The following is a 27,136-nucleotide window of genomic DNA, read 5'->3' as shown; positions in this document are numbered from 1 at the left end:
CACAAGAAAAGGAAAATCCCACATTATAGACCTTCAATTAGGCTTTAGGAATCAGTATCAAAATAAATAAATAAGTTTAAAAATGTTTTGATGCCTCATGAGGAGGCCACTGGCCTTAACAGTGTCAAGTAGATCTCTCAGAATGGCAGATTTAAGCCTGTATTCCTACTATTCCCACTGAGCTTTAAACAATAAACTTTAAAACATTTCTGCAGAGAAACAACTGAAGATAGTTTTGCTGTGATAACTGTGCACATGAATAATGTCATATAATGCTACCTTTTCACTTAGGAAATATAAATTGAAATGTTATTTGCAGAATGAAAAAAAAAAAGAGTCATATTTTGGGGCTTTTTTATTATGACCACAACGTTTATGGGCTTAGAGAAAGTACGTGTATGGAGCTGATCAGGTTTAAGAGGGTTATTGATAAATCAGAGTGAATACAATGTATTGTTATAATACAACTCGTAGCTATGCCAAAGTTTCTTCCCAAAAATGTCTGTTCTTATCTTGATGCAATCACAGAGAGTTAAAACATATTATTAGTTGTTGATATTGGTGAAAACTAAGTTAAGCATAGATTCCTGGTATCCAGCTTCCTTGCTGGAAGACCAGTTTTTATTACAATGAGCATCAAGCCTCTTGGTTCTCTCTGGGGCTAGGCTCCCATAGGATAAGGTCTCTCTAAAGAAAGAATAATCCCAATGTGTCTTGGGAACACACAGGTAAGTCACACTGGCCCAGAAAAAAACCCTGGATTCCACATTTGGTAAAGTTTATAATTTTATTTCCAATAAACATATTTCTCATTTTCAAAGTGTTGAATTATTAATACTATACTAAGAATCAAATGGAATCACAGCTAGACCACTGGTTATTGATCTAATTAATTAGGGAGTTGTGGGAAAATAACAGAAGACTGTTAAGGAGGATTGTAAACACGCTCAAGTGACTTGCAGCTGGGGTGTCAAAAACACACATACTAATCGTTGTTTAGTCTTCTGTATTTGACAAGTAGAACATCTGTGTTTAGATAAGATAGGCCTCTGATAGAGTTTGAGGCACCCTATCAAACATGCCTGAGATTTCTGCCCTGCTGTGGGAAAGATCAAAGCACAATGGTAAACTATGCCTGTGTGAATCCCTGATAAACAGGTGAAAACAGTAGGTTCACCATGGACTGAGATCCACGGTGCCTGTGTCCCCACTTTTGTGCCTCTGCCTCGGTGCTGCTTTGGAGATACCTCAGCTGATGAGGTAACAAAAATAAATTTACTCCTTGCATGTCATCTGTGGTTTTGTGGTTGTTCCTGCATCCTGTATCATCCTCGCACAGGTGCAATGTTAGAGTTAGGCTGTTACCACATGCTATTCCAGCTGCAGCTGAGCTGAGTGGAAAGGTGACTCAGTTGGTTATCACTGCCTCCAACTGTAGGTCCACCCGCTTCACTGTATCATTGTAGAACATTCTTAGGATGGTTCTGACATGCAATCTGCATTCATTTACATGCTTTTAATCATGGCTTTTTTTCTAACCCTGGCTATTTTTGATCCACGTTAGGCAGCAATAGCATGGGCAGTTACACTGACAGACTTCCAAGTGCAGAAAATACCCGTAGGGGGAACAGTGACAAGCAGGTGAGGGGTAGTAACCTCAACAAACATTTCAGTCACAGCTAGAATAGCCTACGCAAAAATAAATAACGAGTGACCGATATTAAAGCAAGCAACTTGTTATACTTTGTTGACCTGTAAGTGAGGAACTGAAGTATACAGCACGATAAATGCAGACCCAGTACAGAAATGCCCAGAGATAGTAACAGGACAATATCCCTATGAATTTTCTGAAGGCTAAGAAAGGTCTCCACAGCCTTGTAGACACAGAGCTTTAGGCAGGCACAAATGCAGGTACTATGTATTTTGAAAGGAATACGTTGTTAGTTTACATATTTATAATGGGAAAATAAGCCTAAGAAACCATTGATGAAGTGAATGCATAGGAAAATTTCAAAAAGCAGTATAGTGCTCCACTGAACTGAATGAGGAAAGGTTAAACTATTAGGTGCAGATTTTCCAGCAACCCACAGTCCCTACATCAAAAGGCTATATGATTAACAATACATGTGTAAGGGAACTTGTCCTTCATAATTTTCCAGCTAATGATTCCTCCTGTATAAGATTTGTCAACTTATAAAAGCCTTACCAGGACAGATTCATCAGGGGTACATCCTCCATTAATGTAGTATTTGGCATCCACAGCTCTGATCCTACCATCATTCATGAATCCAACCTAGAAGGATCAACAATAACTTATTTAGATTTTGGCATTCATTCATTTTTTCAGTGCTTGTCTATTTTGAAAATGAATGTAATCTACACAGTTAGGGCCATACTGCACTATTAATTTCTGGGCAGCATTCACTGAAACTACAGAAGGGCAAGAGAGAAAGAAAGTATGTTCCTAAGCTACCGGCTTTCCCACCTGGCGTCTGTGACCTGTATAGATACAGCAGCCTACAATAAGCAACATGGCTTCATGTATTGCCTGAGATGGCTGATACATGTGTCATCTAGGAACGTTCACTGTAAACAGAGTCAAATCTCACTGTGACTTTAAGAACAGTGTTGGGCAGATGGAGTATGACATTTATTTTTCTTAATGACAAGAAGTTACCTTTATCTCACATCTCTCTTTTCACCTATCGCCACTAACAAGCTCCTGAATTCTCAACACGAGCTACAGCGCATTTTCAACTTTAGGGAAGAATCTTATAAAACCTCTCTTACTTTACCTGTGTAGTATGTTGTGCAATATGGTATACCACTTATATAGAACTTGTTTAGCATAACTTGCTTAGCATTAGTAGTTAAATTTGCTGAAGCCTTAGGCCGCAAGCTGTGAACTTTCACCTAGGTTTGTTGAACTTTTACCTTTTTAAGTAAAAGAAGGCCTGAGAGCTGATTCAAGCCAGAAGACAAAGAAGCTACAATCACCAGCAGAAGCTGCAACCTTAGAGATAAGAAAAGAAACAGCCCACCTGGAGACAATGAAGAATGGGAAGACCACAGACCCTAAAATTACTATTGCTCCAAACTGTCATGTGAGGGGTGGGGAACTTAGATTGCAAGGGTATAATTGCCCAGGGATTTCTTTGTTCAGGGTCCCTCTTCTGAGGCATCCAGCTTGAGCTATTAAAAAGAAGTACTTTTGTAGAGGAATCTGTCTTTTGGCTTATCAATTCAGCAGAAACCAGGAGTGGAACCCTGTTACAGTGTCTGGCATGCATAATTTCCACGACAGGCAGAGATGCAAAAGAAGGTAGAAATTATCCTAATGAATAGTTATGACTGATGACAGTGCATGAGCAGGGAAGAGATTCATTTCCTCCATAGGGTGAGCTTTCCTGTATGACACTGTTTCTGTGAAAAACTAGCTGCTCCTTTGTATGAACCTAACCATATGGGCAGTTTAAAATAAACCTCTGCAGAAGAAGTCTGAGCTAGTGTAGCTTCCTGCTCCCAGAAAGAAAGACAGAAAGAGCTACAAAAGGAAAAGGACATGAAGGGACTAGAAAAAAAAAAAAAATCCTGCACAGAGAAGAGGCAGAAACAGAGAGAGGGCTGTACAGCAACTTTATCTCTTGGTTTCCTGGCTAGTAGTTTTGGTTTAAAATTGTATTGATCATACTCATTTGCATTAATAGAACAATTATTAACCAGTAACACTGAAATACTTATTCACAGAATATGGGCAGGTATTTTTTCACTGAATTCTTATGACACTCACTTTATATTTACCGATAAAAGGATGTCGGCCACCAGTGATTAACATATCATCCCCTCGGCTCAGAATAAGACGGACTGCTCTGCTGGTTCTAAATCAAAAAAGGACAGTCAGATTTCAGTAAACATAAGAAATTTAATTAACAAGATGGCTATTCATCATATAGCCAGATCTAGCCATGCATATAAACGTGCATTTAGATTAAACTTAACTTTAATAGGCTTAAATATATGCTTAAAGCTATGCCCAGAGTTCTTTTTTTTTTTTTTTTTTGCATTTAGAATCATGTCAGAATTTTAATTTTATCTCTTGAAAGCCAGTGAGATAACTCAGTGCAAACTTCTTCTGAAGAAATTGTTATTTCAGTGTTAAGACCGAACTGTGTTAAGTGACCTAACAGCAGTTAGTATTCAACTTTAAGCAAGAAAGAGTCACCTCTTAGCTATTCAGAATCATACTGAAATAGGGCACCTTAGAATAAAATCAAAACATGGATAATAATAAAATTATGAAAATCAGTCTACAAATGCATATACCATTTAGAATAGTTAGTTCTGAAAAAATTAAGATAAGATATAAAATAAGGTCCTAATAGTAAAAAAAGATTGTTTAAACTATATAAAAAAGATTATTTTTAGCATGGCCTAGTTAACCCAAAACACAGATAACATGGCCAAAAATAAGCACGATCAGTTTGTACAACAATGATGGCAGTAACAAGAGAAAGGCATAGAGCTAACCACTCAGACTACAAGATCATTTTGGCTAAGACAGGATGTAGCCTGATGTGCATTCTGCTGCAAATCAGTTATGCTTATGAAAGAGGTTACTATCCCCTGCAACTAATTGCCAGTATTTTCCTGTCAATTTTGGATGGTGGGGGATGAATTTTTATGTGTTCCTAAAGTAATTCAAGTACTATTAGCAAAAACACAATACCTAATAGATTTAAGCTAATTTTGACTGAAATACGGTGACAACTGAACTAGAACTACTTGTTCTTAAAAGCAGCTCTACTCATGAACTCTTCCTTCTGTATCCTGCTGTGCCAGGATGAATGTGAAGTTCACATCTGGATGGTTAACTTCATATTTTGAATGTACATACAAAGCCTCAGTAGTTAGGGACTAGTCCTTTTGAAATGCTCGACCATTTTAAGAACATATCTAGCTTATACTAATATCAATTTCTTCAAATCCCATTAATTTAATTGAGGCTACAGCTAAAGAGCTAGAGCTGTTTAACATAAGTAGTCTAACAAAACAAAACAAAGAAAGGCACTGAATAGTCTTACAAAATGTGAACAGTCAGGATTTTATGACTTTTTGGCTAGCAACTTTATGAAAAGAGAAAGTATTTTAGTCAAAATGCAAAAAATGTTCATCCTATTTTCTCTTCATATCCCAATATACACATACCACACTTACTTGTTTGCTGCCACTGCAGCAACTGATGCCAGTAAGCCAGCTTTCAGGAGTTTCCCACCAAAAGCTCCACCAACTCGTTTGACATGGCACATGATCCTGTTGGCTGGAACGCCTAAACTTGCAGCTACCATTTCCTGTAAAACCAGTTTTAATCTTTTATGACAACTCAAACTAAGCCTTAAAGTTAGGTTCTGAAATAAAAACCTTTTCTAGAAAAGGGTTCCATAGATGTTTCTAGGGTTTTTTTGAATCAGATGAAAATAATTTTTCCTTTACCCTAGGTTAAAAAGCAAGAAAAAGATAACAACAAACACTCAGCAGTGTTCACATTTAAAATCCCTACGATGGAGACTGTGAAATGGCCATGGACAGACCCTTGGATATCATAATTTAAACAGTAAAAAGCTTCAGGTATAAGAAAAGGGGACTAGAATATATTTTTTATTATTTTTATTATGAAAATAATAAATTTAATTTTTATACAAATAAAATTGTTTTTTATTAATCTAAGGTCTTGCTAGTGTCAGGAAGGTTCTTGCTTCTAATAATTTTCTCAGACACACATTTCTTCGTGTTTCTTGGCAATATAATAATAATGGAAATGACAAAAGGAGCTGAACTGGGCTTTGAACATAAAATGCCAGTGTTGAGTCTGAAATACTCTTTCATTCACCACAACTATTGCCATGCAGACCATAAGCTATGTCAGCTTTGCTTTACCATTTCCTATCATAAAAATGATCAGAGGGTTGGAACAACTCTCCTGTGAAGAAAGACTGAGAGAGTTGTTCAGCCCAGAGAAGAGCAGGCTTCAGGGAGAACTTATTGTGGCCTTTCAATATATAAAGCAGGTTTATAAGAAGCAGAGAAAGACTTTTTCCCAAGGCCTGTACTGACACAAGGGTCAACAGTTTAAAACTGAAAGAGGGTAGGTTTAGATTGGACATAAGGAAGACATTCTTTACAGTTTGGGTGGTGAGACACTGGCACAGGTTGCCCAGAGAAGTTGTGGATGCCCCATCATTGGGAGTGTTCAAGGTCAGGTTGGACGGGGCTTTAAGAAACTTGATCTAGCGAAAGATAACCCTGTCCATGACAGGGTGGATTAGATGATCTTTAAAGGTTCCTTCAAACCCAAACCATTCTATGATCATGATTTTGGCATGGAGCAGCAGTCTCACCTACAGCCATTAGAGTTGATCAAACTCTCAGGAGACTCTGACTCTACAGGGTGCTGGTTGCTCCTCACCTCAGTGGAAAGCTAATGAGGATGGAAGAGCCTCAGCACTCCATAGGGTGTTTTTCAAACCTACGATAGTGGGGCATGAGGTACTTTGTTCAAAGGGAAATAAGAGATTTTTACTTTCTCCTTATCCTCACCCAGTGTAGTGGTCAGTGTTTATCAAGATACAGCAGTACTATTAAGTGACTGTTGTTGGATAATCCAGATGTGTAATTTCATGTTCCTACTGCTTTTAAACTGTTAAGATGGATTTGTAAACCAAACTTAAAAAGCTCTACTGTAACAGGTTCAACCACTTTCTCTGAAAACACTCTGTATTACCTGAATAATTGCTGGATGCTGTGTTGACACATACACATCCATTTCGTTATCCTCTCCTTTTGGAACAACAAGCACACTCTGAGTCTCTATGTAAAAGTGTTCCTGTCCCCCGATGTGAATCTCCCCTGATCCAAACAAAAACCCACAAGTGTTACTGAGGGAAAAGGACAGAAGAAATGAACCAGGAAATAACAGCCCATTATCATGTCAATTATGGTAATCAGTGTCAAATATTCTGATACTTCTTGTATAAAGGAGCAACATCTAAAATAAAAATACAGATTAAACTCCTTGCAGAATTAAATTGGTCTTGTTCCAGTGGCATCAACAGAACTTGATTAAGAGCAGAAGAATATTGCCTGCCATTGGTGACAGCATTAAATAAAGCACAGGTAAATTAAACAAAGCACAGACATACTAGACCAGGTCAAGACGGTGGCCACCGAGATGGTCAGGGGGCTGGACCACAGAATGTATGAGAAGAGGCCAACAGAACTGGATTTATTCATTCATAAGAACAAAAGGGTTAAGGGGAGATCTTACTGTTGTCTACAAGTACCTGATGGGAGAGCATAGAGAACAGCGAGCCAAACTGTTCTCAGAGATGCATAATGGAAGGGTAACACAAGAAATTCCAGCTCAATAAAAGAAAAAAAAAATCACCATGAAAGTGGTCAAACATTGGAAGAGGTTCCTATAGAGGTTGTGGAATCTCCATCTTTGGAGATACTCAAAACCTGACTAGATGTGGCCCTTAGTAACCTACTCTAACTGGACCTGCTTTAAACAAGAGATTGGACTAAATGAACCCTTCCAACCTAATTATTCTATGATTCTGTTTCAAAGACAAAGGATATAGAAAGCTTGAATGTAGTAGCAGGACCACAAGACCACTAGGTTTAATCACACTTTCTTCCAGGTGATCAAGAGCTTTCTCAGGGTTAATGGCTATATGGAAAAAAGGTAGAACTAGGACTTGAAGAACAGACAGACAGACCCAAATACTGACAAAAACTTCTCACCAAATGTATTCTGCAGTTTACCTTCAATTATATTATCAACAGTTTCAAATGCCTGATCAACATTTCCTTGTTCTAATTTTCTTCTTGGCTCAAAGAATGAGTTGTGCTGTATAGCTTCCTGCAGTATAGAAAAAGAGAAATAGTTTTTAAAAGTATTTTAAAGGTTCTCAGCTTGTTGTGGCAATTTACTCTCAGGAGAAACACCATTCTCTTCAGAGATTTGAACCATCAACTACCAAAGTCAATGAACAACTGTATTTCATCACTTTACTGGCATTGTTCAGCTTGTGTATTCAGTTCCAGCAATTCTTTCCTCATGTATCTTGAGTTACTGATGAGGGCAGTTGCTGAAGGAAATGCATTTGGATTATTCAACCTGCTCTTCCCTTTCATACATCCAGCAAGTGACCAAGAGAACACAGAATAAGAATGCAAACACATCATGCAAAGAGTGATGCCAGTAAGAGAGAAAGAAATCACAAGTACTAAGTGGAATCTATATATTATGATTTGCTTTATTTCTAATAAGACTTCCTTGGGAGTTTCAACTGTAATGAAATATTAGTAAAATTTGCCAGTCTTTAAAAAGAGATTTCTATACCTGTAAAACTGTTCTGTTACACCCTGCACGCATTATGGAAACAAGCTGTAAAGGGACTACCAGAACTAATGCTGGTTTCCTGCAAATGTGTCCTTTGTTCCTTACTTCCACGCATCCTTTAACCCAGCATAGGTCCATCTCCCCTATGATAACACATTTCTAAAATGTTCTAAATTCCTAACATCTTTCCCCTCGAATTCCCCCAACACTTCCTACATCTGCAACTTAATTTTTTTGGCTTGCTAGCTGGACAACAGATAAAAACACTACAGATAATCAGGAGCTGATAGTTCAGCCAATATACACATGCTGATTGACCAGCTGGTAGCTACCAAAAGAATTACAAACAACAGTGTGCTCATTGTCTTTTCCTCACTGGGAACATTAAAAAGAGTTCTTTTGTACTCTTATGTTTATTATTATGAAACTTGTGGGACCTTAATACTTTTGAGACTGTTGCCTATCTACCACAAGTAGTCAAAATTAGCCAAAAGAAAATTTATTTATAGGGAGACCAGCAGACTGGTTAATTGGATGTTCATATTCACCTTGTTTCCTTAGAAAATCATGTTTTAAAAGCAAGTGAAGAGTGTGAACTGCTGCTTCCATTAATTAAATAGATAAAACAATAAAAAAGCAAGAGAAAAGAAATTATTAGTACCGCAATTGTTAAGATCACTGGTTCCAGCACTTCATACTCTATCTTCACTTTTGCAGCGGCTTGTTTGGCATGATCATCTGAATCCGCAACCACGGCACAGACAATCTGACCCACACAAATCACCTGTAAAATACACATCACTTAATAGAACAGTGGATTCAAAGGATTCCCATATGTGCTGCTGATATTCTTTCCTGTAACCACTATTCATGTTTCCTTTTTAGAATTTTGTTTTGACTTAGGACTTTTGTAATTTTTAGCTCATCTCTGAATCTAACAAATTATTAGAAATACCACTATAACTGGGGAATCAGGGAAAATACAGTATTCAGTAATGTAGCTATTTGGGAGACTAACTTTCAGTGAAATATACTCTCCCACCAACTCAGATGGTTTTGTGAGGTTTACTCTGTATTTGTCTGACTCATGTACTTTTCTCTAGGCAGTAAAAATCAAGAAAATCCATTAAAAATATATTGTAGTTATACCTTGTTTCTTGCAAATATAATCTCTGGATCATCGGAATAGTAAAACTCATTTGTAGCTGGTACATCATGAGCTGTTATGATATCAAACACACCTGGTCCTTTTAGAGCCTCTGAGGTATCTATAGATCTGATTGGGATATAGGAAGAGAGAAGTGTGATTAAATAGTGTTACAAAGTGTTGCACAGAGGAAGGGAATGCGATACAGAGGTATGTTTCTTGTACTGCTGGGATCTGCTCATAGGTTCAGACAAGTCTTTTCCTTCTATCTCTAACATGCGAAGAAGTGCAGTTTAAAGGCAATTTAAAATTCTACTAATCTGCTTCATTTATAGGAAATATTCTAGATGCAACAGCGTTGCAAATTATGGGCCCATCAGACTGCCAGAACTGCACTGATTTAATAAAAATCGCTGCACAGTTATCATGCTACAATTGCAACTTTCTAAAACCTCACAGTCTACACAGATATCAATTGGAGACACATAAGCATGTACAAATGGAGAGTTCACAATTATAACAGAAATGGCAGTATAAATGGAAAATGAATGGGAAGGTATGGGTGTAGAAGGATGGGAAAGAATGGCAGAAGGTCTATAAGAATGGCATGCTTTGATAGCACCTAGTTTAGCAGGTCATCAAGATCCCAGCACATCTACAGGCATCTTCTCTAGACACCCAGATCAGAAGACAAAGAAGAGTGAATAAATCCTACTGACTCACAGAGATGGGGGTGATGTCAGCTCCTTGATGGTACCAGAAAGAGCACATCCAAACCCAGCATACTATCACCAACCCAAGAACAAGCCAGGAACTATGACAAGGACGTTATAGCTAGCAGACCCAGCCCTCTCTGTCATGACAATAAATCCTGACCAGACCACCTGAATACGTCTTGGTGCCTGAATGCTGGGCAGACAACTTGGGTATGTGCAATTTTGCACAGGATATGTGCCTGAACTGCTAGAATTGGTGTATCTTGACAATATAAAAATGTAAGCGAAAACAGTTTTCTTTCAAAAGTAAAATCCTCTTCCCATCTTTCTCTCCTATAAGGCCTCATATGAGCTTTGCTACCTGGTTGCTTAATGTTGCAACATTATTTCCTGCATCTTGAACAATTTCTCCTTTCCTGATCGAGTTGAGATTTCAAAGCTATGTTGGCAAAGCTGAGTTTTGGTGTCCACTTGCATTGCACAGCTCAGCACTTTGTGGAGGTACCTAGGCTAGCTCTAGGCTCACTCATGGACCAGAAACAGTTCAACCTTATCAGTACAGTAATATGGAGTGAGACACTTATATCCAAACAGAGCCTTCTACTAGAGCGACTATTGATTCCATCACCTGAGCCAGTGCAGGTATCAGGCACGCTGTTCTGTATATACATCCCATTAGTTTGCTCTAAAAATCTCAGACAGCAATTCATAGTAGCACTTTCTTCAGATAGATTTTGAACACTTACACAATCTTAGCATGAGCTCTGGAACTAGTGACAACAGCCAGGAAGAGCTCCCCATCCACAGAAGGAAGGTCATCAACGTAAACTGCTTCACCAGTGGCATGCTTAATTCCAGACTGGTGCATAACGGGCCGTCCTACAGGGTCCTGAGGAGACTGACTCAGCTCTATGTCCTGTACAGCCAAAAATAGACACACCCCCACCCCCAAGCATTTAAAAAAAAAATAATCATGTTATTAGTATAGTAATCAGAAAATCAGATGAAGGAACAACTGTTCATATTAACATCTTCTGGTTCAATACTGAAAACAGACATGGATGCAGGACCCGATTGCTGTTCCTGGGGATTTCTTCAATTTCTTCTTTTAAGGAGCCTTCCGAGACCCTTGCACAGGTTTGTCAACTTGGGGTTTTTTCCTTAATCTTTTACATCAAAGTGATACAAATAGCACTTCTTTCTCAGAAGGACAGCTTCCTCCCTTACTGATTGGCATCATGAAGCTTTGATAATTTTCCAATTTGTTCTCTGAAGATTCTACTCTGTATTTTACCAGTGTCTGGTGTTGTATTTTGAATTAATTGCAGTGATTCCTAGGATTTGTCTTCCTCACTGAAAGATTGCAACTGATCAGTGTAACTCAGCGAAAAAATGTTGTTTAAATATATCCTTCCCAATTTTATTTCCTTGTACCTGTGTATGAATTTAGTGCCTTATTAACCTTATTTTGCTAAGTTTTTATCGAAAGTTAATTCAGTGTTGTCAGTTAATTCTGCCACACCAATTAATGGTTGCCAACTTCCAGAACATTTTCCAATTGCTGGGTCAGTGTTCATACTAACTTTTTCTTGTTCTACATTTAGAATTACTTAATTTCTCACAATTCAAAACCTTTTTTCTTCTATAGCTTCCAGCACACAAGTGTTCTGGCTACACATTTCTACCTCCTGCACTTTCTGTCACACAGCCCAATATTAGCCCAAGACCAAGAATGGACATTTTTCACTTGACTGCCCAAAGTTCCTTAAATGGCTGTCCCAAACAAACCATCTCAACTTTCCCACTAACAGAATGACCAGGTATTTACCTTTCAGGAAATACAATCCTTTTTTCCCCTTAATTTTAAATGCTTAATAATGTTCAGTTGAAGTCCAGACAGGGACTTGCAAAAGTTAGATGGAAAATTAAGGTGAAAAAACAGATATTCTGGATTTCTAAAGAATTTCTGTTGCTCAGTGACAACTGATCTGAGTAACAAATTGTTTCTATTTCTGTTGTTCAGTCACTGTCTTGCAGCTGGGAAATAAATTGCTGAAAGTCATAAAGAACTGATTCCTTTGGTCCTGGCCTCTTTTATAAGACTGTAGGGTCTTTTTTTTGATGATAATTCTGAAGGAAGCTGAAGATAATGACTTGTTAATGATCTTGATAAAGATTTGTTCAAAATTTGAAGTATTTAAAGCTGAAATGTTATTCTAAAGAATATCTGAAAATAAAAAATAAAATGTTTACTTAAATTTCATTTGAATTTTCTTTAGGTTTGCAAAAACTTGAGATTTTTGCTTGTGTATTGAGGGTATTAAAATATCAAAATCATTGCAGGGTTTCCCACCAATGATCTAGTCGCAAGGGTAATCTCAGAAAATCCAAAAAGTGTTCTTTACTACCCTCTACAGCTGACTCCTCCTGAAATACTCTTGTGAATTTGATCAGCCATCACAAACTTCATCTTGTTTCCTAAATCTACAGTAAGACCTAAGAGCCCTCTGAGGTCTGAAGAAAAGTGTATCTTGAGACAAGAAAGCTATAATGAAAGCTACAGACTTGGGCTTTTCAATCTTTTTTATTTCTTCTATCTTTTTTTCCCAGTTTTTTTTCCCCACATTTCTTCTATCTTTTTTTCCCCGGGGTTTCACACTGCAATATAGCAAGTTTATGCAGTCTGACAATGGAGTTTGTCCAGCATGTTTATCTTTTGAGAACTGCTTAGAAGTGAGTACACCTGTATGAGTCTATTTTTATAGACAAGGTCTTTATAATTGAGATACAGTTAAAATCAATCACTGAGAGCCTGTTGCCTTCAATCCTTTGGAAAATCTGTACCTGAGCTTCACAGCAAGGGTCATGCTTGAACTGTAACTTTTTACCAAGTCTTATAAAGCACAGAATAATCTTAGAATAAAATCACTTGCCTGGTATATTTGGATACTCTGGGGCATTTTGGTTTTGAAATCTTGCAGGACACTCCTATATTCCATAGGTATGCCAGGATAGTGGCAAGGATCCTGAAAAGGAAGTGAATTACCACTAAGACTCATATTTTTAACACACCAATTAAAAAAAGCTAAAAGCAATATCACCAAATACAAACTCTTGATATAGGAGATTCCTTCAAGACTCTCACCAGCTAGAAAGGCTCTAAATAACAATTTTAAAAGACTGTAGAGTTTTAAGATTTCACTAAATAATATTTAAAAATATATATGATTCAACAAATACGCTTGTTTAAAAGTGAACAACAAAAAGCATGAATAATCAGAAGAGCTTTGTTCTGGGTTCTGATCAAAACTGGCACAGAATCTAACTTAATTTAATAGTATAGTAATAAGAATTTAATAGTAAATTACCTCGCAATGGAAATTCAGAGGAAAGAGCTCAAGGTAAGAGAAAAAGGGATATTTTTCCTCGTAAGAAAAGATTCAAGACAAAAATAAGTAAATTACACCTAGAATACATTGGGAAGTAAAATTTTAGAGTCCTCCTCTCCCAGTCAGCAACTTATACAAGAAGGAGGGTTGGCTTAACACCTATAGTTGCCTTCCAAAACCTTTATTTCTACTCTATCTATTTGTGTTTTAAGCTATAGAGAGATGGAGTAAGACCTCATGTATGTTTTTCTTTGGGCTTGGGAGCTCAATACAGATATACTGTTGTGTTGACATTGCTCAATTTTTTTTAAAGCCTAATGTCCAAGGTAAAGATATCTGAGCACCTAAAAGTTAAATGGGCATCTCTCCATCAATCTCATTGGAAGTTAAGTGCTTATGTTCTTCTGTAGATCTGAACCCCAAAGACAATATTTAGCACATTGTACAAATTGCAAGCATCAACAGATAGGAAAAAGCAGACATGGAGGACTAATTTACCATTGTCTTTAATGACTGCGATACTTCCAGGAAAAATCTGTAGAAGAAACTGACTATCAAAGTTTTCTTATAGTCTACTTTTTCACCACTGTCTGAGCCTGGAAGAGCAATTTCTTTAAGAACTAGTCTGCAAGCTTCATCCAACATTTGTTTATTCCAGTGTCTGTCAGGAAGAATAATAGATACAATCAGACCAGAACTCAAAAAAAACCCCAACAAATTGCAGTAATATATTTGTACCATGTACCACAGGCACAATCCTGCTCACAATTAAACCAAAATATTGATTCTAATAATGGCCTGCAATTTTGAAAACAGTGTAGATCAGTGTTTCTCACAGAAGTGAGGTCCCTCAAGTCAATAGAATTGAGTGCTATGCCAGCCTTTTTAAAAGAGATTACTAAATAAAACTTATTACAGCTTTAAAGCTACTTTAACAGTTTTACAGATTATCACTATTCTGCAGGTACTGTTCTGTATTTAAAGAAAAGTGAATAATGATGTTGATGCAAACTGTAGATACTTTCAAGGGATCTGATTAGTGCTGGATAGTTTCTGAAAAGGCTGTCTTGTTGAAGTATCTCAACACAGTTAATTCACCATGGTTCCACAACCCTAGATATCAAAATATAAATCTATTAGAATAAATTTAATCATATAAAGGAGCAAAAAATAATGAGTACTTCAATTAGTGAAACAGCTGCATATTAAATGGTAAAACAGTCCACTGGGACTCTGTTTAGATAAAAGGTTTTATACTGCTTGAATTATTTGTAATTTTTTCCTCCAAAACTTGGAAAGATGCTTCAAAGTGGGAGGGAATGTCAGGGATTAACTTCCAAGATTATTAGGATCTTGTAGATGAGGAGATATTGAACAGGTTAAGGCTTGCCTTGTGCTCCTAAATTTATTGGGCACATCTGAAGTTCTCAGATTTTGTATCTATTGGAGCCAAACTGAAGAACTCAAGAACACTACGGGATATAGCATCATTTACCAATGCTTGGGTTCAGGTGCACAACTGACTAGGTGTACCTCATCCACCTATCTCACACTTCACACTGGAGTTTCACCCATATGCAGACTCCAAAATATAACCATCCTGGAAAGTCATCATTAAGGCTTGGCCAGATCATTCACTTGAAGATACGTGGCATCAGCCAGGAAAGTGAAATCTTTCTGTACTTTCCAAGGAAGTACACCCAAGCTCTCAAAGTCCTTATTCAGTGATACAGAGAAAAAAGAGAAATTGTACCTTCCGATAAGTGTCCGACAGGTTTGTTTTGCACAGACTGTGGTTGAGACAGCACCTCCATAGAAAATGCTTAATTCCTTTATTGTATCTGTACCTTCTTCAAAAAGGACTCTCATCCCAGCATTGGTTACTGGGAGGGCATTCTCCCGTCTTGGTGCTTGTCGAAATGCAGACACATACTCCCCCTGAGCAAGATCAGACAGAAGTGAGTAACCTGCAGACATGTAAGTATCTGAAAGTAGAACTTGTTACGGCACTATGTGAAATAAGAGAATAAAAAAAAACGAAGAGCACAAATTCAACTTCCTGAGCATTCAAGACCATACACTTCCTTCTCTTGACCCTACTGTAGCTTTACCTCTTTGTTTCTAGCAGCCCATACCAAATCCTTCATCATCTACACAGTTCAGGTGACCTAGATTTTTTCGTGGCAGATAGCTGAAAGACAGGGATCTTATGGAGTTGAGCTGCATTTATAACAAGACCAAAAGCTTAGAGGCTTCAAAGTATTGCAAAAGTTCAGTACTCAGATAACATGACCCATCATTCTCTTCTAAGATCCCATATCCACTCTCACAAACACAATACCAGTTAAAGACTATTATTCAGTTCAGCAACATTTATGGAAGCATCATTCATATGTCCAGTCTTATCCCATTTTAAGAAAAATCCTCAAGAGAAAATAATACTTTACCTACTTGATGCCAACCACATCACAGGTGAGCAGCTTGCTTTGGTGAGGACTTGTGCAAGACCCCGTTCTGTAGGAGGTCTGGACAACTGCTATTGCCCTCATCATTTTAAGATAAACTTTTGTCTGAATATCACTCTTTATATATCACCAGGTACCTGATGATTTGTGGTATTTGGCTGAAAATGGGAGTACGGTACTGACAGAATCAATGTAAGGAATTCAAAAAGTGAGCAGTGATAGTGTTACTCCAAACATAGGGATTATGCCCTCTCCTGCTCTTTATTTAATAGTCTTTAACTCTGCATAAAGCAAATAAAACAAACTAGTAATTTACCTTCCTAGAAAAGGGAATATGGACAGAGACTAAGATCTCTTCTGGTGTAATGGTATTGTTACCAACTCCATCTGCAAAAATATCTCTCAAAGGAATCTGTCGCTTTCTTCCTAAAAAAAGAATCACAAATCCAACCACTTGTGTACAATTTTGCAATTAACATACATCAGTCGTATTTTAATTGGCAAGAAATATCTCCAGCCTTCCTAAGTAAATAACAACTGCAGAGTTTACATAACAAATTATCAGTGGTATGCTCTATAAATACAAATGACTGCTCTACCTTCCACAGTATCACAACACCAAAGTCCTAACTACCCAGAGATCAATCCCCATTCTGTAATCCTCCCTTCTGATGCTGCCACAATGATCCCATCCCCACTCCTGTCAATCCATTCCAAATCTTTGCAGTCGCTGTCATCACTGCCTTTCCTTCTAAAACATGAAGAATGATGAAGAAAACTGAATGGGAAAGAACTGCTGCAAAAGTAAAAAAAAATAAAAAAATCTTTCTGTGTTTGGGGTTTTTTTTTTCTGTCATTCTGAACACTTCTAGGAATCCAGAAGGGAATAAATGCTATTACCTTTTCTTTTCTTTCTCTTTTTTGGTAGATCATTCTCAAAGTGACTATGTTTGTCATGCTATGATATGTACTACTAAACATGGAATTTTCAAAAGGGAAGAGAAAATTCTGCAAGGAACCTAAATCTGTAAGTACCCTTTGAATACTTAAACTTCATCTAGGCTACATTGCGTTTGCCAGTATCATTACACAACTAAGCTAGCAAGCCTTCTGGAAATGCAATATTTTAACACATATAATTGATTCTATTAATTAAACAAGCTCCAGTGGCTCAAGGAGTTTAGTTGGTAGGTCTGCAACTGTACTAGTAACAAAATTGCCAGGTAGGATTGTCCTTCTGCAGAACACAGAGGCATGAACATTGTACAGATGGAAATCTACAGTGATCCACCAGTGTGGAATTTAACCACACGTGTTTGACAGATGAAGCCAAAGTGTATTTTTTTCTACTCTTCTGTGCCCTTTGTGCTTTTCATGTGCTACCTAAGGGGTCCAATGAATTTTTAAATAAATGATTTCTTATTACTAGACACTATTTATCTTGCAGTAGTCCTCACCTATCCCAACACTTTTTCAACCATTTTTTAAAGGTTCATATATTAAAATACTTCTCTCACATTCAGCAAACATGATATTCCAAGACTGGCTGCTTTGCAGCAGGATTATTTTCTTCATGGTTTTCATGTTACGATATGTGATGATAACACTGTAACATGGTCATCCAAGAATATAATTTAGCATTAAAATTCCATTCCTCAAATATATTTCATGAGACAGCAAAACTTTAGTAAGGGAATTTTATTTTGCTGAAGTGTGAATCTGAAAAATAACACTGTTAAGAATAGCAGCACTGGCATTTCTGGATTTTTGCCTTTGCAATTCCATCCAGAATACACTTGGTTTACATGCACAAAGTTTATTGTCCAATCCCTCCTGTGAGCCTGCCAGGATCTAGGAAGGGACATTTTCTCTTACACTGTGATCTAAGAATCTGAATACCAAGAACAATAGTGCTTCTGCAACCTCCCTTTCTTGAACAATCCACTTTTTCTATGTTTCAGTAGTTGTTTGGTAAAGAAATATGTTAAAACCCTGTGAAAATGCCTAAAACCCTCTCTCGGCAGTAAAGTCCTGCCAAGTTAACAGAAAGAGATCTCAATCACTGATCCTATTAATCACTCAAATAAGTAGGCACATCATTAGAATTATTGAGTAAGAAGATGCAAATGTTTGTACTTTCACTTATCAGAACAACCTTCTGCCAGGTATTTTTCCTCTCAGTGCCAAGCTATGCAGGAAGAAGTCATGGAAATCACATGGCATAAGTTTTTGTGTATCTGTTCCAAGAAATCCTGACTCAGAAACAACCCCTTAAGGAACATATATTTCAGGGTGTTGAGCATTACATGGTCTGAAATGGTGCAAAACACACAGTCAGTCTGGATCAAGGGCAAAAAGGACATAAGCTATCTAGAAAGGAGAACATGCAATTCCAGGCCACTGGAGAGCTCACGTTTACCAGTAATTTCATCACCCTTCCAATGGTAAAGTAGTACACAAAAAAAGGAGCAGGTAGAGGGGAGTGATGGAAGAAAACTGAGGAAATGGACATGGGAAAAGGTGCTGGAGTAGTGGCTCCTGTATCAGAAGTAAGTACCTGTGAGGTATGAGAAGTCAGAGTTCTTCTCAGGGCCAGAGTGTGATTTTAAACCAGGGCAAAGCATCAAGTACAGAAGAAAACTACCAGGGAGGTAGTATACAGCTACTCCAATTGTAAGGTCTTATTCACTGTAATTCACTGCCTATAGAAGTACATGTGATCTGCTTGGTCTGAATGCTTACCCTTGACAGGAGACTCTTTGACATGTTCTTCATTTGCAAAATGCTTCTCTTGCAGGGGTGGTCTTGTGTGAGAGTGGGGAAAGGGTTTGTAACAAATGTTCACCTGTTATTTCCCCTCTCCCCATATAATAGGATCCTACACCTCTGGCACTACAACAGGGACAGCCTATCTCCTCTTACCTCTTGAAGCCAGATTAAGCATACAGTTGCTGGCTGCCAGAATAGGATTCAAGTCGGAGGTTGATTTTCTACTTACGATGTTTCCACCTAATGACTTGAAAAAAAGAAATTTGTGTCACCTTTATTCACCACCTTCACATTTTGATGTTGACAATATGACGTGCAGACTATGCATAAATTTATGCATATTGAAAGCTCAAAAAAGATGTATTGATAGAAAATTCACTGATAAAAACAGAATTAAAAATGTGAGTTTTACATGTGGTCAGGAGCAATTTCACATTTGTTACAATTTGTTACAATTGTTATTGCACGTAATGCACAACATACAGCCATGTTTCTTATCTGTTCTCCAGCCAGAGTTCTTAACTGCTGCAAGACCGCAGAGAAAACCTTTGTCTTCTCTTCAGGGAACTCTACCACTGCATTTGTCAAGATGTCTTTCACTACAGAGAGGCTGCAGGCAGCTCCCAGAGTTAATCCTGTAACCAAAAGATTATGAAAGTGTAATGTGCGTATTGCTTTACTGCCTGGGTTTTAAACTATGTTCAGACTGTAGAGCTAGGACTGCTTATGTGGATTACAGGCAGATGACACGAGAAGAGGGGCTTTTGCATGTTAAAGGAACAGTGACCTTTCATATCAGGAGACTGCGGGTAAAATTTCATTAAACGATGAAACTGAGCTAATAGCTCACCACTTCTACTAAAAGGCAAATCTCTGCTTCCAGCTGCCCGTTCCAACTGCTTCCCTTGAACCAACTTTGACTGAGTAAATGTTGAGGTGTTTCACACAAAGGTGAGACAGCTTCAAAATGCTTTCAACAGGCTCTTCCTATTTTTAAACATGATTTTCATCATAATTTGATCTTGCTTTGCATATGTACATTCTAGTTATTCTCCTAAGATATAGGTAGGTAGCACTTGCAAAAAAAAAACCCCAAACAGTCCTAATACTGAATACAGTATTCTTTTTCCCACTAGAAAGACAATCTATAACTATATGCATTTGCGTAGATATACATTTTAAATCTTTTTTAGAATTATACTTTTTAAATTTTCAATATTATAAAACAGTAAACAGTGCCTTGCAATTCAAAGTTATTAATAGATTTTATGTAATTTATTAATGTTTTGAATGAACACTGGAATGCAATCAAAAATATATATTGAAATATATATAATTTTTAAATGGCTTTTTATTAATCTAGTAAAGCAATAGTAAATTTTGTGGTTTTAAAACAAAAACTTAATCAAAATATGTTTTAAATCTAATTAAAGAGAGGAAATACTATTCCTGGCTGGCAAACTAAGCTGCATATCTCTTGGTTTAGAACTAGTAAGTCTCACCTTCTCGTAACTAAGTTTTATTTATAGATTTTAAAAATAGTGGTAAATATTCTCCCCACTTCTTTTCAATTCCCGACTACTTTTCAGCTAAGAACAAACTAGTCATTGACTAGAACTGGATGACTGATATGAAATGAAAAATATGTTCTAAACGTATGACAGAACTGTCAAATACAGTTTACCGCTTCAAAAAAGTGGCTTTAGGCATACCACAAGTAATTTTCATCAGATATAGGGTTTGACTTTCCTTTAAAATTTGGCAGTAAACTTGCACAGCCTAATTTATATTTAATTAATTTAGGCTATTATAGTAAGTTTAAATCTATTTCTAGTTATTTCTAATTTCAATACAATTTATTTAAAAACTAAAACCCAGCCCAAATTTAACGTTAAAAATCTCCATGCTTATCTTAAATATATAAATTGAGGTACACGATTTTTAATCTGCAATAATTAATGCTGTTATCATTGAGAACAAAATGAGTTACTGCATATTAGCCATGCCAGTTTAATCACAGCCTTTTTTACTAATGCAGACAAGTGTGCAATGTTGCTAACTCTCCCCGTGGTTCTCTGTGGGTCTCTCTCTGCTATATAGCATAGCATGGTACAGAGATCACAAAGCAAATATTGCATGACTTAGCACCAGAACAGTGTTACCAGAATAATTACCCTTGCCCTATTATGACTAATAGGGCCCAAGATAATATTGCTGGTCAGTACTGCACTGTCAGGAAGAGAGAAATGTATCATGCACTGGGACAGTGGCCACAGCCACCTTGATCTGGGAAAGAACCACATGTGTTTAGGAAGGAGTTGCACAGCACTTCACACGTTCAGCGCTGAGGAACGGAGCAGCACCCCCTCCTGCAGAGGAATCTCCTATGACTGAACAATGTAAAGTCTACTGACCGTCATCCAGGCATTTCACCACATTCAGATCTGGGATCCTTGCAGGAGCAATAACAATTGGATGGAACACGCCTCTAAATTTCATCTCTGGTCCTACCAGATAGGAACAGACTTAGACAAAAGACATTTTTCATAATGACAATTTCAACAAAGTGGAGAGTTATCTTACGGATGAAAATGCAAAAAGAATGATAAACATAGCTCCACTCTTCCCATTCACACTGGACCTGTGTCAACGGGAGCCATTCTGATTGTATACATACCCACACTGGTGTTCCCAACCAAAAGAGGTGCTTTGGGATAGGCAGCTTTCAGATCCAGTAATTCATCTAAGCTTACAGGAGAAATCCATGTCATTCGCTCCCCATGAAAAGACAGAGTTCTTTTTGGTTGATTTTCAGCCATTCTCTGATGGGAAAATGTAGCAGTTTTAAATATTTAGACATTAAAAAATGGCAGAGTTATACTTAATCCTTCAAAACTGGACAGAAATGGGACTCCTATGCTGGCTCTTTTGCACAGTGGCAAATTTCTAAGGTGCATGGCTGAAACATCTTCAGTTAATTCCAATGAGCTAATAAACAAGATTGATAATAAATAGCCTCCAAGCAAAAAATGTAGGAATAGATCCTGCAACTGCTGAAATTATTAGAAAAGAGATAAAAAATACTTAGGGAAGTGTCTGCACACTTAGCTTGCTTGGAGGTCACCAGTGACACTGGCAGCAGCATCCCTTTCTAGATAAGTATGCATGTGGATGTCTCTGGCTGTTCTAGCTCTTGGAAATAGTTTGTGAACTAGTGGTGGCACAAATGCACAGTCAAGAATCCTTGTCCCACAGTTACCAACCTTCCTCCACAAGCAGACAGCTAGTTACAGAGAACTTGGCTTTGAATCTATAGATTGACAATGTAAAGCAAACAGTTTTCAGTTTTTCTATGAGAAATATTGCTGTCAATTGCTGCTTATATCTTTGTCACTTTAATCACTGAGGCTAAACACTCCCCACTCTGGGTGGCTGAGGCTGACATTTTGACCAGCAAAACTATTAAGCCACAAAACGGGGAAAATGCATTGTTTTATCAATGCTAAAAGGTGTTTACCATTCAGTCTGCTGAGAAGCATTTGTATCTTCAGGTGCTACACTGAAAACCCAGTTTTGGTCACTTCTGTGCCTTCTCACCTAATACCTAACTCTGCAACTTCATTTTCCCAATATGACTATTTTTTGTATGTGAGCATTCAATTAGCTCACTGGAAAAAGAAAGGAATATAGTTTTGGATTTACATTAAAATGTTATGACATTTCTTCTGATTAGTTACTGCTAAGCAGGACTTCAGAATGAGGTCTGAACAAGGGACTACGAAGGAAAAGACAGAGCTAAAGAATAGTCTATAAGTAGCAAAAATTACCATTAGTTCTGGAGGAAATATAAGCTCCTGGGTGGGATCTAAGGGCTGGAATTCATCTGTTGAAAATAGTCTGGTGGAAACCTTAAAAAGAAAGAAAACAAGCAAAACCCAAGAGTTTTCTCTCATCATTAATTTTTTTTTTTTTTTTAAAAAAAAGCAAACCCAAAAAACAAACCATGAAGGTCCCACTGAAGTCAGTAGCAAATTAGTAATTCCATTAGCATTTGGATTTGGTGCTAAATTACCATGTATTATTTGGAGCTGCTAAGGCGAAGGAAGTGTTCTCAAAGTTCACTGCTAACACAAATGAGTGTAGAGGCAACCAACTCAAAGACTAAGCAGAATCTTCCTATAGTCCTACTATAAGAGAGTAGCTGGTTTCATGTCAACCTACAGTACTCAAAACCTGAAGTAGTAGATCAGATAATATTGAAAGAGAGAACAAAGTCAAATATTCATGTGGATAAGAGGTTTCATGAAAAATTACAATAATAACTCTGATTTTTAAGAGTGCACCAGTTCTTCAGACTCAAGACAGCAGTTAGATTTGTAAGAGATCAGTGGTTACATTCGGATCATCACTGATTATTAATTTAAGACAGTTTCATATATGCCCTGATTTCTTGCATGATATGATGATCACTGTATGAGTAGAGCTGAGAACACTAATATTCCTGAACTTGAAGGACTGCTCAAATCTGAACCCTGGAAATCCGAACTACTTTATACCAACTATCTGCCACAACATCACCTTCTCATATGAAAGAATCCTTAATTTTCCAAAATATCTCAAAATTTCTTGCAAGGAAAAATAAAATATCTTATTTCACAAATAATATGCAAGGTGAATAAGGTGGAGGATAAAAATGGCAGACTATACTGCATTTATTGTAATCACAAGAGAAAAGCCATGCAATACTCTTTCTATAAGTTTTATATCTAAATAGGACAGGTAAAATACTTAAAACCCTACCTTCTCTTCCTTGCCAAATAAATCATCTTCCTGATCCAGGCAACACTTCTCATTTGTTTTCCTTTGACAACAAATGGATTCCTAAAGTAGGAATATTCCATTAGTGAAATACTGCCCAGAAGGGTAATGAGTTGAATCCTGCTTAAACCAATAAGACTGTCTCTTTATATTTTAATAAAGTCCTTGATGAAGTTTAATAATAAGATAAATCAGAAGGATTATGTGTTAAAGAAATGTTATTCAAAAATAACTTAAAATCATCAGATGTTGAAGTCCTTAATACAAAATAATTCATACTATGTGAAATTAAGCTGACCTCGTGAGAGGACACATAGATAGTCTGTATTATTTCTTTTACCCACCGTTCACTCTCCCATTTTTTTCACTGTAGGTTCCTGACATGTTGCATTGAGTGATAAATTACTAAGAACATGGATCCAAATTCTGCTTTTACCTATGCCAGTACTGACCCACAGTAAAACACATGGAGTTACTTCAGATTACTCTTCATAATCCAGGCTAGACACCAAGTTCATTTGTGTTAATCAATTTTTGTAATGGGTTAGGCCTCTATACACCTTACTCAGACCTACATCTCTTAACAGAGCAAAGAGATGATCTTAATGAAAATCTTGATGGTTTGTATACATATATACACTAATGGGCACAATCTACTATTCCTATCATCACTACTTCTTACCTTACAGAAGGTTTTACAGGCATCTAGGATCGGCCTATACCCAGTGCAGCGGCACAAGTTCCCTGAAAAAAAGGGCACTGATAAGAAAAAGCTTTGTTCTAAAGCATGTGGCTTTCAAATGTCACGTCTTTATAAGAGGTTTGCATTTTTGAAGCTTAAGGAGAAGCATTAGCTCTCCAAAAGAAGAAAAAGATCAGTGTCACAAGACTTAGGACCCTGCAGCTCCTGAGGAAAAAGGTTATTAATACTTGAGAGCTGCACTAGAGAGAGTGCTGACTACAGCTTAGTATGCAGGAGAACAAGAGATTGTACAATATTCTTCACCCACTCAAAATGTTTTTCTCCTTCCTCTGACTTATTTCTAGTAGTGAAGGAGGTTAGCATTACACCTCCATCTAAGTTCACCTCATAGTAACAGAAAATGCCTTTGGTTCTACTGTGGCTCTAGAGCACAACAGATGACAGAAGGCTATTTTACCTGCAATAAATGCTCACGCTCTCCCTTAGTGAAGATGGTCTGCATCGCTCTACCTTACTTGACTGTTTTATTCCTACCACAAAAGGTATCTCCTGTGAGTCTTATGACATTCTCAACTCCAGATGTAACGGGATGTCAGAGACATTCAGATGCAGCTGCTTCTCCAATATGACATCATTTTTGCGCATCTGATCTAAAGCACTTCAAAAGACACATATGGGGATGTTCTGAACACCTGTCCCTGAAACAATCCACAGCTCCATGCTTAATTCTCCAGGATAAAAGAGTGATAGAGAATTCAAGGTCTGTATCCAGTAGCAACTCTGCTGGGAAGCACAATTTGTACAGAGTACATACGCACGTGCATGCATGTGTACTCACACAGACGCACACAAAGTATCTGAAGAAAATGGTTCAAGGGTTCAAGGACATACCTACAAATTAAAAAGTAGCAATATTTACCAGCCAGAGCTGCAATCATCTGCTCTGAAGTTGGTTCTGGGTGGTTTCTTAGCAAAGTGTATATGGACATCACCATTCCAGGGGTGCAGAAACCACACTGGGAGCCGTGGCACTTGGCAAGCCTTTCCTGAAATGCAACACCACAAATAGCACTCCTTCCAGTGTACGTCACCATTCTAATGAACTCTCTCTTAAATGGGAGATGCCATACTAAATGTTGTCTTCATAGTAAATCAGAACTTTTAAGTAAAACAATTTAAGCAATCTCAAATAAGAATAATTATTTTGTGTGTGATGCCCAGACACATCTTACTAAGGAAGCTAATTAACCTTCAGTGGACTTCTGTCTTTTTTGCATTCACACTAAAACATCAGCTAAAGGGACTTGGTCCAGGATGTGCCATTAGCCCAAATAGAGCACAAGCCCGATCTACGCCAGCAATTCTTTCATACCAACTACTGGATAAGGCTGTCAGTATTAAAGCAAGATCCGTCATGAGCCATATCTCATCAGCCTTGATCAACGAACCGTCAGAAACTTGTGGTGTCTTCTGTTATCATTTAGTAGGGAGAATAATCATCATATGAAATTCCCATGTGCCCTAAAAGCACTGCCACTCAAGCCAGCCCATAGCAAGGAAGAAATCATTAATCCTCTTACACAGTGATACTGTACTCTCACCTGAACTGGATGAACCCTAGTTTTTGTACTTCCAACACCTTCCACTGTGGTCACTGCTGCACCATACAAGGAGCAAATGGGAAGCAAACATGCATTTGCTGAATAATGGCTTTGGAATATAAAGGAGAATAAAGAACATGAATATTATTATAATAAAGATGCATTAATATAATTTTGTGGGCAGTCAAGACATAGTTTATACTTACAAAGCAGTCATTATCATCATTTGGAATGAGAAGAGAATAAGTTTTATAGAAGGTATCACTTACTAGCTGTGTTTGTTGTCCCCACTATAAAAACCATATCTATGAGAACAGTTCTGTTGAATTGCATCTTCCTTAATATTTCAGTCTTTTCTAATTGCCCTCTTGTCTCTCCTGCCCACAAACAACCTGCGAAGTGTGTTTTGGAGGAGGAAGATGGGGAGGGAGGGTTGGTGTAGTCATTTGAAGGAAATAAGGAATTACTGCTGCAAATTTATAATCAAATTTCTGACCCAAAGGAAATTCTGATGTAAAATAAGTATCATTCAAAATAGGAACAACATACCAAAATGAAAAAATCTCAAAGCTTTTCATCATTAGCAATAAAATGTTTTGGTTTACTATAGCTGAAATGTTTCTTTTCAAATGTCATTCTGTTTTAACTTCAGCTCCTATAATAACTTTAAACATCTTGATTTGCATTGCAGTCCAGGAATGTCAAAAGGAACAACCAGTACATTTTGACTTTTTCCCCACCTAAAAAAGATATTCAATTGACAACAACATGTTACCATTTAAAAATTTCACTGGAGTTTTCTCAGTTTAAAAGTAATCTATTCCACTTTCCAGATTAATGAAACTCTGGTTTTGAGTTTCAAAGTCCTTTTTGTGAGTGGAGTGTAGGGAGGGGGTTCAGTATTAAAGGGCTGGTAAGACTCAAGCTTCTGCCTGTCCTATATTCCCATCAGTCATATGACAGAGCTGCAGGTAGGAGCCACATTGCAGTGGTAAATACAACAGGTGTTAAATGTATGCCCCCAAAAGAGAAAACTCCTTGCAGGAGCTAGAAGTATACATGAGCAAATTAAAACATCTGAGCATGATATTTCAAGCAAATTTACAACATAGCTGAAGGACCAGTAT

At 37.4% G+C, this 27,136-nt stretch overlaps 1 protein-coding gene across 4 annotated transcripts in view; it reads right to left on the bottom strand.

The window, feature by feature from the left end:
• Window positions 1-27,136, bottom strand: part of AOX1 (aldehyde oxidase 1) — a 45,397-nt gene that overhangs the window by 13,445 nt on the left and 4,816 nt on the right. For 3 of the 4 annotated variants that reach the window (XM_074910851.1, XM_074910852.1, XM_074910854.1), the window contains exons 4-24: window positions 26,010-26,118; window positions 25,328-25,454; window positions 24,388-24,449; window positions 23,688-23,768; window positions 22,715-22,795; window positions 21,565-21,709; window positions 21,302-21,394; window positions 19,371-19,522; window positions 19,041-19,134; window positions 16,435-16,544; window positions 15,407-15,591; window positions 14,152-14,314; window positions 13,198-13,290; window positions 11,011-11,180; window positions 9,551-9,677; window positions 9,063-9,185; window positions 7,822-7,918; window positions 6,779-6,903; window positions 5,215-5,348; window positions 3,791-3,878; window positions 2,207-2,293 (exon numbers count right to left, since the gene is read on the bottom strand). In XM_074910851.1, coding sequence (XP_074766952.1) covers window positions 2,207-2,293; window positions 3,791-3,878; window positions 5,215-5,348; window positions 6,779-6,903; window positions 7,822-7,918; window positions 9,063-9,185; window positions 9,551-9,677; window positions 11,011-11,180; window positions 13,198-13,290; window positions 14,152-14,314; window positions 15,407-15,591; window positions 16,435-16,544; window positions 19,041-19,134; window positions 19,371-19,522; window positions 21,302-21,394; window positions 21,565-21,709; window positions 22,715-22,795; window positions 23,688-23,768; window positions 24,388-24,449; window positions 25,328-25,454; window positions 26,010-26,118 — 2,446 coding nt within the window. Of the gene's footprint in view, window positions 1-2,206; window positions 2,294-3,790; window positions 3,879-5,214; window positions 5,349-6,778; window positions 6,904-7,821; window positions 7,919-9,062; window positions 9,186-9,550; window positions 9,678-11,010; window positions 11,182-13,195; window positions 13,291-14,151; window positions 14,315-15,406; window positions 15,592-16,434; window positions 16,545-19,040; window positions 19,135-19,370; window positions 19,523-21,301; window positions 21,395-21,564; window positions 21,710-22,714; window positions 22,796-23,687; window positions 23,769-24,387; window positions 24,450-25,327; window positions 25,455-26,009; window positions 26,119-27,136 lie in introns of all 4 variants that reach the window. The other variant, XM_074910853.1, reaches the window with a different exon arrangement.

Source organism: Athene noctua, chromosome 7, assembly GCF_965140245.1.
Source record: "Athene noctua chromosome 7, bAthNoc1.hap1.1, whole genome shotgun sequence".
Classification (NCBI taxonomy): Eukaryota; Metazoa; Chordata; class Aves; order Strigiformes; family Strigidae; genus Athene; species Athene noctua.
Note: the sequence above shows the minus strand (reverse complement) of the source record. Positions and strands in the feature narration are given on the sequence as shown.